The sequence below is a fragment of the Dermacentor variabilis genome, chromosome 4 (genome assembly GCF_050947875.1).
Source record: "Dermacentor variabilis isolate Ectoservices chromosome 4, ASM5094787v1, whole genome shotgun sequence".
Classification (NCBI taxonomy): domain Eukaryota; kingdom Metazoa; phylum Arthropoda; class Arachnida; order Ixodida; family Ixodidae; genus Dermacentor; species Dermacentor variabilis.
The window spans coordinates 55,762,613-55,776,257 of NC_134571.1; the positions used below are offsets into that span (position 1 = coordinate 55,762,613).

The 13,645-nt window shown below is 44.1% G+C and overlaps 1 protein-coding gene across 1 annotated transcript; it reads right to left on the reverse strand.

Moving 5' to 3' along the window:
- Positions 1-1,092: 1,092 nt before the first annotated feature.
- On the reverse strand, positions 1,093-12,918 carry LOC142577768 (uncharacterized). Its single transcript, XM_075687223.1, has 8 exons — positions 12,875-12,918; positions 11,075-11,209; positions 8,056-8,120; positions 6,512-6,717; positions 5,424-5,544; positions 5,251-5,326; positions 4,410-4,499; positions 1,093-1,166 (listed from the first exon to the last, which is right to left on the reverse strand). Coding segments are annotated over exons 2-8 (666 nt in total). The 5' UTR covers positions 11,181-11,209; positions 12,875-12,918; the 3' UTR covers positions 1,093-1,164.
- Positions 12,919-13,645: the final 727 nt, after the last annotated feature.

Consider the following 13,645-nt stretch of genomic DNA (forward strand, 5'->3'; position numbering starts at 1 on the left):
GTCCGTCCGTCCGTCCGTCCGTCCGTCCGTCCGTCCGTCCGTCCGTCCGTCCGTCTGTCTGTCTGTCTGTCTGTCTGTCTGTCTGTCTGTCTGTCTGTCTGTCTGTCTGTCTGTCTGTCTGTCTGTCTGTCTGTCCGTCTGTCCGTCCGTCCGTCCGTCCGTCCGTCCGTCCGTCCGTCCGTCCGTCCGTCTGTCTGTCTGTCTGTCTGTCTGTCTGTCTGTCTGTCTGTCTGTCTGTCTGTCTGTCTGTCTGTTTGATTTGCACGCTCTAGTTTAAAGGGACATTAAAGGCGAATATTGTCAAAGTGATAGATCAGCGCTTGAGAATCTTTAAGGCGTCACTATTCTCGCGAACAGAGGCGTAATCGAGAAACTGAAGTAAACGCAGGACATGATTAGAGACTTCCCCGGGACATTAAAGTACTTGCCCGATGACGAAAGCACTCCTGATTCTGTTAGTACTCAACCACTGGTTGCAAAAAACATCATTGTATTGCATTACAAGACTAATGAAAATGCTACTTGTTCAGTTCTGTTTCATATTTAGAAAAAAGAACTCATTGAAGTTACCCTTGACAACGACGTGGGTGGTCGAAAGGCTTCGTTCTTGCTCGAATCTGCGCTGCCCACGCTTTCCCTTTTCAGCAGTTTCGTTATCGCTTAGTGCTGGGCTGGTTTTGCTGGCTCGCAAAACTCGCACAACCTTCAAGTAGCCGAGAGATACAACTTCCATGTCGCGGGATGCCCGAACGGTCTACGCTACATGACCAAAAAGCAGCTGCAGCGGCAAATTCACCGCTCTATATCCTGACTCGGTGTTGCCGTCTGTCGCATGCCATTTTACTCACAGACGGCAGCAAAGGGTGGTGATGGCGTATGCAACGTAACCAATTCCCCGGTAGGATGGCGGGGGATTTGAATTTCCAAAAACGTACTCGGACCCTTCAGATGCAATTTTCTCGTAAACGAAGTCCTTTCTAGGCACGAAACAAGCGTTGCGAGGTTTCTGCAATTGTATTCAAACATTCCACGTCGACTTATTATTTCCCTTTAGTGTCCCTTTATTACAATATTATTCTCCCGTAGGTACTTACGTTGAGTATATTCTTTCTGGCCGCTTCTGCCTCGTCCACATTCTTCTTGCACGAAGTATCCGACGCGCATTCCTGAGTTTTGCAAGAAAGTTGAACAGTCAAATGGCTTCTGTAGATCACCAAAAGGTGGAGGAAGTTTCATAAGCAGAAATTAACGGATGACTGTGATATACAAGAGCTGCTATGATCCGCAAACTAGTTACGGCAGTAATTTTTCTCGATCATGTTCAGGCTCCCTCCCGATGGGCTCGCACCAAAGCCCTAAAGAAGCTGAACAGCAAAGTGGCCGATTCGATACGCTGTGAGCGTTACAGGGCGAGTGTTCGCAATGCAATTCGTACGCATGCGCAACTCGTAAGAACAACCAATCGTAATAACAACAATCTCTTGCAATAACTAAGATGGCGTCCAGTAAGACAGTTCTTTGGCTCCCGTGCAGTGTTTTTCGAGATTAACTCGGCGAGTGCGAAACTTATCAAGGATTTGACCGTTGGGAAGGCTAAAGATCGTGAATAAGTAGGAAACAGTCAGGCACTTGTTGGTGCAAGTATAGAGTAAAACACAGAGAGCGGTGGAGTGATACTTTTTTCTTGCAATACCTTATACGATGAAGTTAAGGTGGAGAAGCAGTAAACGTTGTTCATCGCTTTCCTGTGCCATTTGCTGTCACGTCCCATGTACCAGCTGTCCTCAAAAAAAGTATCCAAGAATTTAAAAAAAAGTTAACGAAGCGACTGACACTGAGCTTGTTGGTACGCTAGGAACGAGCTACATGCGATGCCCTTTCTCCGCCACGTCAGCAGTTTTCGGTGTCCTTGACTAATGGTGCTCGTAGTCCCTTTGGAACTTACTTGTCTGACGCCGTCAAGAACTGTAGTGAGGAGAAAAAAAGCGAGGAACATGTGCGTAAAGATTTAGGCGAACGTTGCTTCTAGGTGATCATGTTCCCTTACACTGCTTTCAAATCAAATGATGTTAGCTAGACGTTACTTCACTGGTTAACTGGTTAATGTCACATAGGCCACAAAGTGCACGTCTGTTCAGTACGTTTGGCACATAGATTCAAGAGAATAGATATAGGGCTCATGTAAGCCGCAATCTACATAATACAAAATATAAAAGAAATGAGGGCATCTCTTTAATACGGATGCTATTGCGTACTTCACTTTAAGAGAATACTCGACCACTTGATAAGCACACTTAATCTGCTTGTGCTTCACTGAGTGTTTCTACCGCATTGCCGGAGAGGGGCTAGCCAGAGGTGAGAGGTGAGGGTGAGCAGAAAGGGAGTCGTGATTTGCACGGACCAATTGTACGGCCATGTAACAGGAAATTGGCCAAATATGGGCCAATTCTTAGTTACTTCGGTAAGGAAGGCTGGGTGCAGAAATGGAGTCGAAAATTTTCTAAAATGGGAAACTTCCGCAAAGAAAGTTGGCAGTCACACTTTTATTGTTAGGGTGCAGGATAGCATTAGCATTGTATTTCACCGCCAGCAAACTTCGATAAAATGCGATAGTGAAAATCGCTAGCACGAAGGGCTGGTAAAAAGTGCCCTCAAAAAAGTACCTTTAAGCACGAAGAGTGTAAAGGCGACTCCCTTTTCTGGAGAAAATGTTTCTCTAATACTGAGCGCTAATATCCAGAGTTCTCGAACTCCCCTGTATGAAAGCTGTGCGCGGGGAAGATGTGAGGTAGTCATAGCGTCTAGCCGTCTCCAGCCCCCCTGACTAAGCGCTTTTCCTTTGCGCATTCGATGTCACTGACGTTTGCGCCTCCCAGGCGTTGATCGCTCACGCTTGTAGCGCACTGCATTCCCGCTGACTGTGTATATATAGTAAGCGCATTCCACTGGTGACTACGTGAACTGTTGGATACACTGTGTGTCCCGCGTAACTTGAGCCAAAATTGTTAAATATGCGTGGGTCACGTTGCTGGAAAGAACCAAGGTAACGTTTGCAGCCGCTTAGAGCAAATGGGACAATTTCTTTTTGTATTTCGCCTAATCACATAATTAGTTATAATTAATTATACAACTGGTTCAATATTAGATTTAGAGCAAAAGGTCAATGAGAAAATTGTACACGATCATGAATTCCTCCTCCCCGCTTCTATTCTCAAACGTGCTGCGTAAAAGTTTTTCCAAGCTTGAAAGGAATCCCGCGAAATAAAAAAAAGCACATTTTCATTTGCTCCAAGCGACTGCATACAACATTACTTTGGTTCGGTCCAGCTACGCGATACTTGCATATTTTCAAATTTAGGCGCAAGTTACGTGAAACGAGTGGCATAATCATGCTTCAATGAGCTGCGGGCGTTTGTGTTCAGACCACGTGGCCGGAAAACAGAAACAACCACCTGGGGCAAGACGTGTGCGTCTCGTTTTAGAAGTTACGCGCGCATCAACAAATACTGGCCTACATTCACAAAAATTCTTTTACGCAAGTGCCGTTCGGGACTGGCCATCGCAAGCACGATCTTCTCGTTATCCCGGCAATCCCTACCATAACTGTATGGTGCTTATGAGGAAAACCTCTTAAGCAAGATAAGTTCTTTATTGACATAGCAATTATATGCTCACTTCAAGCGAATTTTTGCCGTCGTCGCCATGAGATTGCGTATATATTTTTCATATGTATGCTTCATATGTTTAGGTTTATGGTACATGGGGATTATATTGCCACATCATTCTATCACTAATTTTGTTCATACAAAATCTTACATTCTTGACAAGATTAGTCCTCAGAATATTGAGAACGGCAGCCCAATAACAAATGTCATGAAGCAACACACCCGACAGCGCTTGCCTTTTATCTGAAGTATTGTAACCCTTAAATATTAAAAGTGCGAAACAATAACAAGGTTCAAGATCGAAAATGATGTAATTTTATTGGTGCGGCTGTGCAGTAACTCCGGGGTCGGCTCAGAAGAGAGGTTTGAAACATACCCGATGCGGAAAATTGGTGGTAAGGTCACTAAGAAAGACGTCGATCGTCTTTAATTATTAAACCAATGAAATTGCCCGATGGCAGTTTTCAAACAGAGGACCCCTAGCAGAACAGCTCGTTCTTGCTTAGCTTACGTTTACTCCAATTCCCACTGCCCATACAACTACGAGTCTTACACTTCGTGTAATAGCCAAACATGTTGTTATCGCATTCATTGGTTCGCCCTTATGACGAAACTGTGATAATGTTTATTATACGAAACGAGATCCTTTGATCGAATAAGCTCCCTAAAACTTGTCCATCTATAATCACGCTTGAAATCTGAATTAGCGCCGAGCAAAAGAATCTTCAAATTCCTGTCACGTACAGTCCTTTAGCGACGCGAGTACAGATGGCGTTGGAAGGCCGCAGTCGGTAAGCACTCGGTCAGCGTGATAAGTGATGTTCTTCCGGTACTCTGAAAGGACAAAAATTGGGCTAAGAGTTTCGTTGTATGAGAACTGCTACTCTTGAATTGTCGAGCATTCTTTACCAACTAAGATGAGAGTGTCCGTTTCACTACGTTCGCACTGCACTTTGACGGGCTATTGAAGCTTCAGAACTGTTACAGTATTCAGAAAACACACCGTCCATTTGGGTGGTTCTTAAGTTATGTTCTTGCGAGTGTGGCAGGGTAGTGACAGTATCGTCAGCCAAGGTCGCTGGCTAATGAAAAGCGGTTGCCATAAACGTAGCCTTGCGTATCTAACCGGGTGTTCGAATGTTGAGACCTTTGATGAGCACATTTTGCAGCAATCAGAGAGGGTTGCATTGTATGGAAGTGTGTGTTACCTGCGAGTGAGCATCTGACGAAAGCTTCGTCCATCCTTCCGGCCACTAGCAAGGACTGGGTGCTTCCCACTGAGCATGACAAATTTATCATTTGCACTTGGATTATCCCTCGTTATTCATGTCTATCATTGTGCAGATCAGCCGCTTTCTTAGAGATGGCCCAAGGTTATCCCATACGCTTTTGGTCTTTCGGTGACCGCTTCATCGAAACATTGTTAGACCATCTTGACTGCATCGGTTTGGGCCTCATGAGGCTTTGCGAATACCAGAACTTATACAGACTGCGAGAGTGCGACAATCGGTTCATTTCAAAATTCAGTTCAATTGATTGTTCATTTCTCTCAGATCATGAAGAGCAAGCTGAACAGAGTACAGACCTTGGTTTCCAGAAGTCATGAGGCTGAACATTTGTTCCCTCGTTGACTTTAGATCGGCAAGAGTGCTTTTCAGGTTCTGTTAAGGAGACGCACCGGTGTGAAGAGAAGAGTTTAGGACAATCAGACTCACATACGCGCAGGAAACTGATTCCTGGATAATTTTGATGACTCACCTTGATAGTGTCGACGATGTAGCTCCGCACGTCGGTGACGCCTGGCTGTAGGATTTTTCCGCTCTTGTCCACGGCGGCGGAAAAGTGGTTGGTGCTGCCCCACAGCCAGAAGATGGAGACACTTGGAAGCGAAGCAGTCGCATTGAGAAGAAAAATTAGTAAATTTTTTCCGCTGGCATTAACAATTGAAATATTCAAAATTGAAGTTACACTCCCTTATCAACGATAATTATCAAAATTAGTGAAGTGAAGCTTTCCTTGCGGGCTCAAGCGAATATTGTTGAAAAGGAAGGTAATAAAGCGAGGCGGCCAGCTGCAAAAGACTACGCAGTAATAACCAACCGTGACGATGACACCGGGCTGACAGATGCGCTCAAGCGCAGGCTAAGTTAAATAACGACCGTAGTTGCACTTAAACTAAATTGTGGGGTACGCCGTATTATGAGGCACGCCGTAGTGTGGGACTCCGGGTATAATTTTGACCACCTGGGTTCTTCAAAGTGCACCCAATGCATGGCACAGGGGCGTTCTTGCATTGCGCCCCCATCGATATGCGGCCGTAGCTGCCGGGATTCGATCCCGCGCCCCTCGGGCTTAGCAGGGCAACGCCAAAGTCACTACGGCGGGTGCTATTCTCAGCAGCAGCGAGAGTATCAGTACTGCACTAGTAGCAGTAGCAGTAGCAGTAGCAGGTGCTGGCAGCAGCAGCACAGCAGCCACAGCCGCCGATATGATGTTGGCAGAATGCGCAACTGGCCTTGTTCTGAGGTCTCAGAGGGCATGACAACTATCTAACCTAGAACCTTCTGCCGCGACGTTATAACAGGCACAGCTTCCAAATAAATGTGTTAAGCGAGCTGAACATCAATCGATTCGATCAGTCAGTCAATTCAGTTAGTCAGTTTACTCAGTCAGTTCAGTCAGTCAGTCAGTTTAGCCAGTCAGTTCAGCCAGTTAGCCAGTGCTGTCAGCCAGCTAGCGCAGCTACCCAGCCCAGACCAGTCGGCCAGCCAGCTCAGCCAGCCCAGCGCATCCATTAGCCCAGCTCAGTCAGTTGGCCACTACTAGAGAATCGACGTAGTTCTCACGCGTTTAAGGAAACCAGGAGCACCATGACGACGGTGTAGAAGTGCAGCACGCGCATGTACGTTGTGGTGATGTTCTGCACCTTGCGGCCGCCAAACGCGCCCACCATGCGGGCGAGCACAAAGAAGAAGCCGCCCACGAAGGAGCCGATCATGAGCACCGTCTGGACCAAGCCCACTAGGCACAGTATCGGTTGGTACGTGAACAGCTGCCGTACGCAAGAAAACAAAAGAGGCTCGATGATACCACGTGGTTCACGGTTTAGCGATGCAACGGCAACGAAGGCAGTAAACTGTCAGGACAATGGTCCTCGCTGGTCTGAAGATAACGAGCTCTCGTATTTGTTAGCACATTAGATCGAAGTATGAGCTTATACAGAGGCTTAATAAAGAATGAAAGCATGTCAATGGTAAGGGACCGCATTTATCAGTTCAGTCTTGTTTCAGTGCTTTAACGGGAACTTCGCAGCCTGCGCTTCTTGATGCTTGGAACTTTCTAGAAATTATCACTATTTCGCTGAATGGAAGGCAGTGTGCACACTTACGCTTGTGCGTTCGTGAGAAAACCGTCTGTGCAAAATGATGCTGTTGGGAACGGGATGCAACCAAATGCTTCCAGTTGAGTCGAAAAAAAAAAGCAATTTAAGAATGATTTATTAGGAAAGTGGTGAACTGTCCAGAATATTTTTTTTTTTTACATTTGTAGAAAGAAGTCAAATTATATTGACTGTGAGGAGCAGATTATTCAAGCTCTGATACCATTTATAAAAACTGAATAATATTGGAGTGTTAAAAGCTGATCATCCAGTTTAGCTGTGTAACTGTGCAACAAAGGAAGCAAAATGGCGCGTACTAAAGGTAACAAATAAAGCGTGTTAGGATCGGATTATCGTTTAAGTGCCTTTCTCACAAAACACCTTCGTGCTGTGAAGCCCTCACCATAACGTACAGATTTCCCGTGTAAATGTTCATTCTTGCCTCAGTGTCCGGCGTTCATAGTGTGCAGTTGACCGAAAGCCCCTAATTTTAATTTTCTAATTTTGCGATTGCAATCTAGTTTATTAAAGACTGATTTCATTTCATTTCAATTACTACTCACTGTTTAGGAATCTTACAATATCACCACGAGCCCGTATTGTTGCAAAACTGGCTTACTGACTGGGTCTTTAAAATATTAAGGAAGTAAACCAAGCTTAGGCACCTGGAAATTGACCTTTTCTTTACAAATAAGTAAATTTGTTCTATTTCATTCAGCGGAGGCCTAACCAGCGCCTCTTTTCTAAAATTTTACATGTATTTCAATGATGGAGGTTCCACCCAAGCTTTATAGTAACTGAGTTCACAGCGCTGGATTCACGCGGACAAGAAAGGCGACAGGACGAGACCGCGTGAATCGAGCGCTATGAGCTCGATTGCTGCAAAGAACCAACTAGTCCAGAAATCCGCACTCCTGGATTTATTTCATAACTGACGCGAGTTTTAATTGCGTGCATCATTGTAGAGAGCGACATGCTGATAATTTACTGCCACTTGCATCTGCAACTTACTGCGGTTATGTACGTGAGGAGGTCGTTTTCGGTTTCCTTTCTTGTCAAGATGGCGGTGATTAGGCCTACACGAAAAAAATGAAAGAAAATATAAAAGGTTGGCCATGAATTATTATACTCGTTTTCACGGTACATCGTATATCTTCTATTTATTCATTAAAGTGAGGCTCTATTCGTCTACCTTCCTGGATTTGCTGTTTTAGCTGCTGCCTGATAGGTTGGTATCTCAACGAATAATAATGATAATAATAATAATAATAATAATAATAATAATAATAATAATAATAATAATAATAATAATAATAATAATAATAATAATAATAATAATAATAATAATAATAATAATAATGTTTATTTCCCATCAAGAAAGATGGAGGAGGCTGCAGGTAAAAGCTGCACGAACAAACGGCAGCTTGACAGGGGCACGAGCCAACGCAGCAATAGAGGCACAGAACCCTTGGATGCAGCTAGATATGCGTGGTAATTCTCTGTGGATACTCTCGTGATCACCATTCTTTCCTTGACAAGCATCTTACATCGTCTTCGTCCTCGTGAAATCGCTGCGTAGACCACCTCTAACTAGGCATCCGGCTGTCTTAGTGTTTGCTTCTGAGCTGAGTAGAACGTAAACACAAAAAACTGAGCGAAATTTAAGTTGTGACCCTCGTGGCGGGTAAACGTAAACACTGCATGAGGTTGTCCGCTGTGTAACATGAAAATAACGTACAGTTATGCGCAACGTCGTTAGCTTTATAGGGTTTAATACACATCACTTGACTAAGCTTTACCTAACATCTGCCGGGTGTTCTAGTGAGGGGTACCAAATTTTTTTTAAATATCGCCTGTGGCAGATAGTAGAGTATGCTAATATTGAAGCTGGATTATTCAAAGAGGCGGACCTTATCCGGACGAGAAATCAAAATATGCATTAAACTAATTAGCACAATTTTGCAAATTAAGTTATTAACTGATTACGGCACATGTATTAATTTACTAATTGTAGCCTGTGAATTTGCAAGGCGTATCCACTTGGAAAGAATTCTGAAAATGACAACAGTTTCGAGATATTCATTTGAAACTGTGCGATGAAATACGCCAGCGTTCCAGTTGCTTTTGTGCTTCAGTGCATAAAACGGCGCTTTGATAAAACAGCAACTGGAACAGCAGCGTATCTTCATCGTATTGCTGACAGCGTATATCTGAAAACTGGTGTCATCGTCAGAATTCATTCCAAGTGCATATGCCGTGCAATTTCATCGGCTACATTTCGGAAATTGCAATATGAAGTGTGACGTACGTTAATTAGTTAAACTTTGATAATAATTTAATTATGCCTTTCGATTTTGTCTGGCGAGTAATGTTCACCTCTTCGAGTAATTTAGCTCAAGGACTAGAACTTAACTGTATTTAAAAACAAAATTGACGGTATTGACACGTGTAGTTATTTGTCCTTTTCTCGGGAACTGCATATCATTCATTAAAAACTTAAAAGTTATCGCTCAGCGCAAGACGCGCCTGCTTGACTGGAACTTACTGGAATGTTATCGATGATTCTATGCGTTGTCTCTTGTCACCGAAGCTTGTGTAATCTGATCGCATGCGCTACGCGAATTTTGCGGTACTTTCTGGAAGACACGCGGGCACCAGTGATTGCTTTGGAAACTTTGATGACTCATGTATAAAAGCCGACGCGCATGACCGGCAGTTCAGATTTTCGACAATCATTGACTGAGTTCGCCACTGTTGTTGTGCTTTGAGAGTAACTTGCTTTTGCGGGCACATGTTCGCCCAACAATAAGTTAGTCAAGCTATTGACAGCTTTGCTGCTGTGTTTCTTGAGAACGTCACTACCGCGGGACAATATTCACATATACACCCGGTATATATATCAAGCATCCGCGGGAAGCTGCATAATAATATTGATTTATCTCTCAATTAATTCTTATTATTTCATTATTTCAACAGTTAAACATGTCAAATAACGTGGTGGTAACTTGTGGCTCTAATGGATAATTAAAGTACAATAGCGGTAAATGTGTAAGTTGTCTAATTACCACTCTCGGAAAGAAACAATTTGGAAATAAAGTAAACCGCTAATTCTGTCATTGAAGTACGCCTACTTCGTATTCCCACCATTCCTTTCTTGCTGGGTTGTAGTACCTTACGACGCGACGCGATGGCTGTTCTGGATAAGTATGTCACATAAATATAACCAAGTTTACGGAGCGTGACTTTGTTGATTTTCGTCATGGACGTCGTGAACAGTTGATTTTCGTCATTGATGTCATGCGCATTGCTCGTTTAGCATCGATGCGCTGAGCCTGCGCCATCTATATATATAAGCACTGAAGTGAAGCTCATTGGTTCCACTGGGACACTACTGTCAATGCATTATAATGAAATTTGGCACTACAGTCTGTCTTGTTCCATGACACAAAGTCTGTTCCTCTTGTGTTATAGTGTTTGTGGCTGATTACGAATGCATTATGATGAAAGCGCTCGGGAGCTTGCTGTAACACCGTAGTGCAGAGGCAACGTATTTTTAGTTTTCTATGGGTCTGGCTGAAAACAGAAGTTGCCTTCACATTAACACCATTGTATTACAAGTAAACAAGCAAATTACACAGAAACTCCTCGGGGAGTTCTCTAAGTATGCGTAATTATTGCCCCAGTTATGTTATGAAACTTGATCCGACCAGTATAAACCTTCATTAGCCCTTATGGGCTGTTATAAACCTTATAGAACATGATCGCACCCTTATCAACTTTTATCGGTCCCTATCAACCGGGATTTCCAGTGAAGCTGTTGAAAACACACCACAACATTTGCTGAGAAGGGTATGCAATGCTTTATCGATGGTCCGGGCGCTTGTTTGGAGCTTGCTCTTTAAAGAAACGTATGGTGTTCTGTGTGTTGCGTGGGTGATTTCAATGAATGTATGCACTGCTCGATTGACTAGTTTACTTTTCAGTAAATGCTTATAATACAAAGGTATGCTGATAATACACGAGTACTTACTGGTGTCAGTGACTTCCACAGTCATTGCCGACACTGCCATCTGCACCAAGCGGTAATAGGCTCGCAAGTAAATCTCTGGCTCCTCTCGATCAGCGCTGTCGCCCATCGCAGATGATGTCTTTCGCCCTTTTGGATCTTTGATGAAAGAACGATATACGTTTGCACTGCGATGATTACAAACAGTGAATACGCTAGCTGGGGTGGTATTCTCGGACGATCACTTTTGAAGATATACTATAACTTTCGCGTCATATAGTCGATCGCGCACTGGACGATTCGAGGTGGTTTTGCTCAATCAGCCAATCAGCGCAACCTGTTTTGCTCAAGTTACCCGTTAATCAGCGCGCACTGAAAGTGATATCTCTGAACGTGATCGTTCGTGAATACGCCCCCTGCACGGCTCCCTGTTCAGAGCTCTGAAAGATTAGGAGCGAGATATGTCAATGCCGCTTCAACGCTAATCTGTTGGAAGTAAGTGATGCATTGACATTTTTCATCCGACATTAATCCTCTGCGTGTGCTCCTTAGTAGACACTCTATGTCACACCAAACATGTTATCACCCTTATATGTCTGTATGAAGGGCAGATTGTCCGATAGATAGCAGCCTCACCCTTAAGGAGTAAGATAAAATTGTTGATGTGGACGAAGGAATTTATTTTTACGGTTACCTTTTATGATAATGCAGCTGCGTCAGATGACACGAAAAGTGCATGACAAACTTCAATAGCTGTAGCAATAGAAATATCGTGTCAGATACGTTGATGCACATAAGCTGACTGGAACTATAATAGACATGATTTCACCTATGGCTTGCCTCATCGCACATGTAGTTTTATAGTTTTGGCTAGCTGTCGTCTACATTACTTTCTTTATAGCCCTAAGGGCAAGGGTTCAGCCATAGGACAAACCAGCACCCTTAAACATGTAACAACATTTAGGGTGTAACTGCACATCTTCTGGAAACTCAGCGTGGCGAGAGGCGCCACTTTCTGTATAGTTTTACTTGGAAGTAAAGACGTGGAAGCAAAATCAACGAGAACCGCTTTTTTTTTCGTCCTAATGAGTCTAGAGCGTAATGCACAATTACAATACGTGCTGACATCCCTCGGCCTTTAAATGTTGTTTTCTTCTGCATTGAAGCACGCGAGGTCTTGCGCTAAGGCACCTCAAGATTTAACACTGAGGGCGTTACACCGCCAGGCCACATTGTATAAGGAGTCGTCACATAGCGAACTATATCAACGCACTTCCCAGACGCTTTGTTCAGCCCCTTGCACCAAAAAGAAGACGCTGCAACTCTTTCATTTGTCACACCAGTGACACGGACAGCTGCCGCTAGGCGTGCGATGAAAATTAAATGACTAACCAAACGCCACGGAACGCTTGTCTGAGCGTTACACGCCGAACTCTATGGCTTAGTCCAATGCCCAAGCTTGGGAATGTTCCCAAATGAGATTCTATGAAGGAGCGCGACTTTTGCCTCGTGATAAGCGTGCCGAAGCGTCATCGCAAATCTCAGTCGCGCGTTTCCAGTTTTGCTTCATCCACTCGCTAGACCGTGTGTTTAGGCATTGCTGTAAACTGCGTGTGGGAAACTCCAAGCCAACGCTACGTGTGTTTCCATTATTCTCAAAGGAACGCTACGTCACAGCAGAAGGATTGCGCCAGAGGGCACAAGCCTCTTCAGCTACGTGGTATTTGTATATTCTTAAAGCTTGGCTCAAGTTACGTGGGACAACCGGTATATATGAGGAACCAGCAGGAAACAAGATGTGGGAACGCTCGCACTGCGGCGTACCTGACGCGATCAGGCTGCGGACGTACGAGAATGCCTCCTTCTGCTCGTTGTAGTCCCTGTAACGAAGAACCAACGCAACAGCCTGCCGAAAAATGCTACTTCCAACTACAGAACGTGCACACTGCATTCCACAATAAGAGTTCTGCATCACCCGCTATACGCCCTGGTGGGACCAACGTGAACGTTTGTCTGATTTGCATATACGGAACACGCTTCTTGGAGCAGTAGAAAAATACAATTTTGCTTTTACTTACCTTAACGCACTTTGGCTCTTTGCTCGTTTTTTTTTCTTTATATCAAAGTTCGAAAGCTGCTGAGAGACTAAACAGGCACCCGGTTGTTCGCTTCGTTTTCTTTTTCTCAGTTCACTCGCTGCGCGCTTTTGCAAAAGTGTTCTTATTGTGGAGGATTCTTGCCATTTATGGGGTTATGACGTCCGAGCCGAGGAAGCTAAAAGCTTCGCAAGAAAATAGAATATATGTAGCATAGGTAATAGCGTCGCAATAATTCCGTTTCAGGCAGGCTGCTATATATTTACGTTTTTACAGTTTCGAGTTTTTGTGCACTGCTCGTGCGGAGACGTAATCGGTGACGATTGCCTGACAATAGTTAATGGCCTTTTCATTGCCTAAATTTACGTCGATCGACGTCCCACTATGAATTCTCTTGTGACTATTAGTTTTCGGGGCTCGTAACCCAGTTTCACCTGCTTTTCAGAGCCACGTTTGTTTAATACTTTAGCCCTGCAACGCGTTACAATAGGTACACCGT

Bases quoted from the DNA above. Each gene is read 5' to 3' on its own strand.
- LOC142577768 (XM_075687223.1), bottom strand. From the start codon at position 11,180: ATGGGCGACAGCGCTGATCGAGAGGAGCCAGAGATTTACTTGCGAGCC. The intron at 8,121-11,074 runs GTAAGTACTCGT...TTTTTCGTGTAG, and splicing joins TGTGGAAGTCACTGACACCA to GCCTAATCACCGCCATCTTG. The intron at 4,500-5,250 runs GTCTGTACTCTG...TTGTCCTTTCAG, and splicing joins CATGACTTCTGGAAACCAAG to AGTACCGGAAGAACATCACT.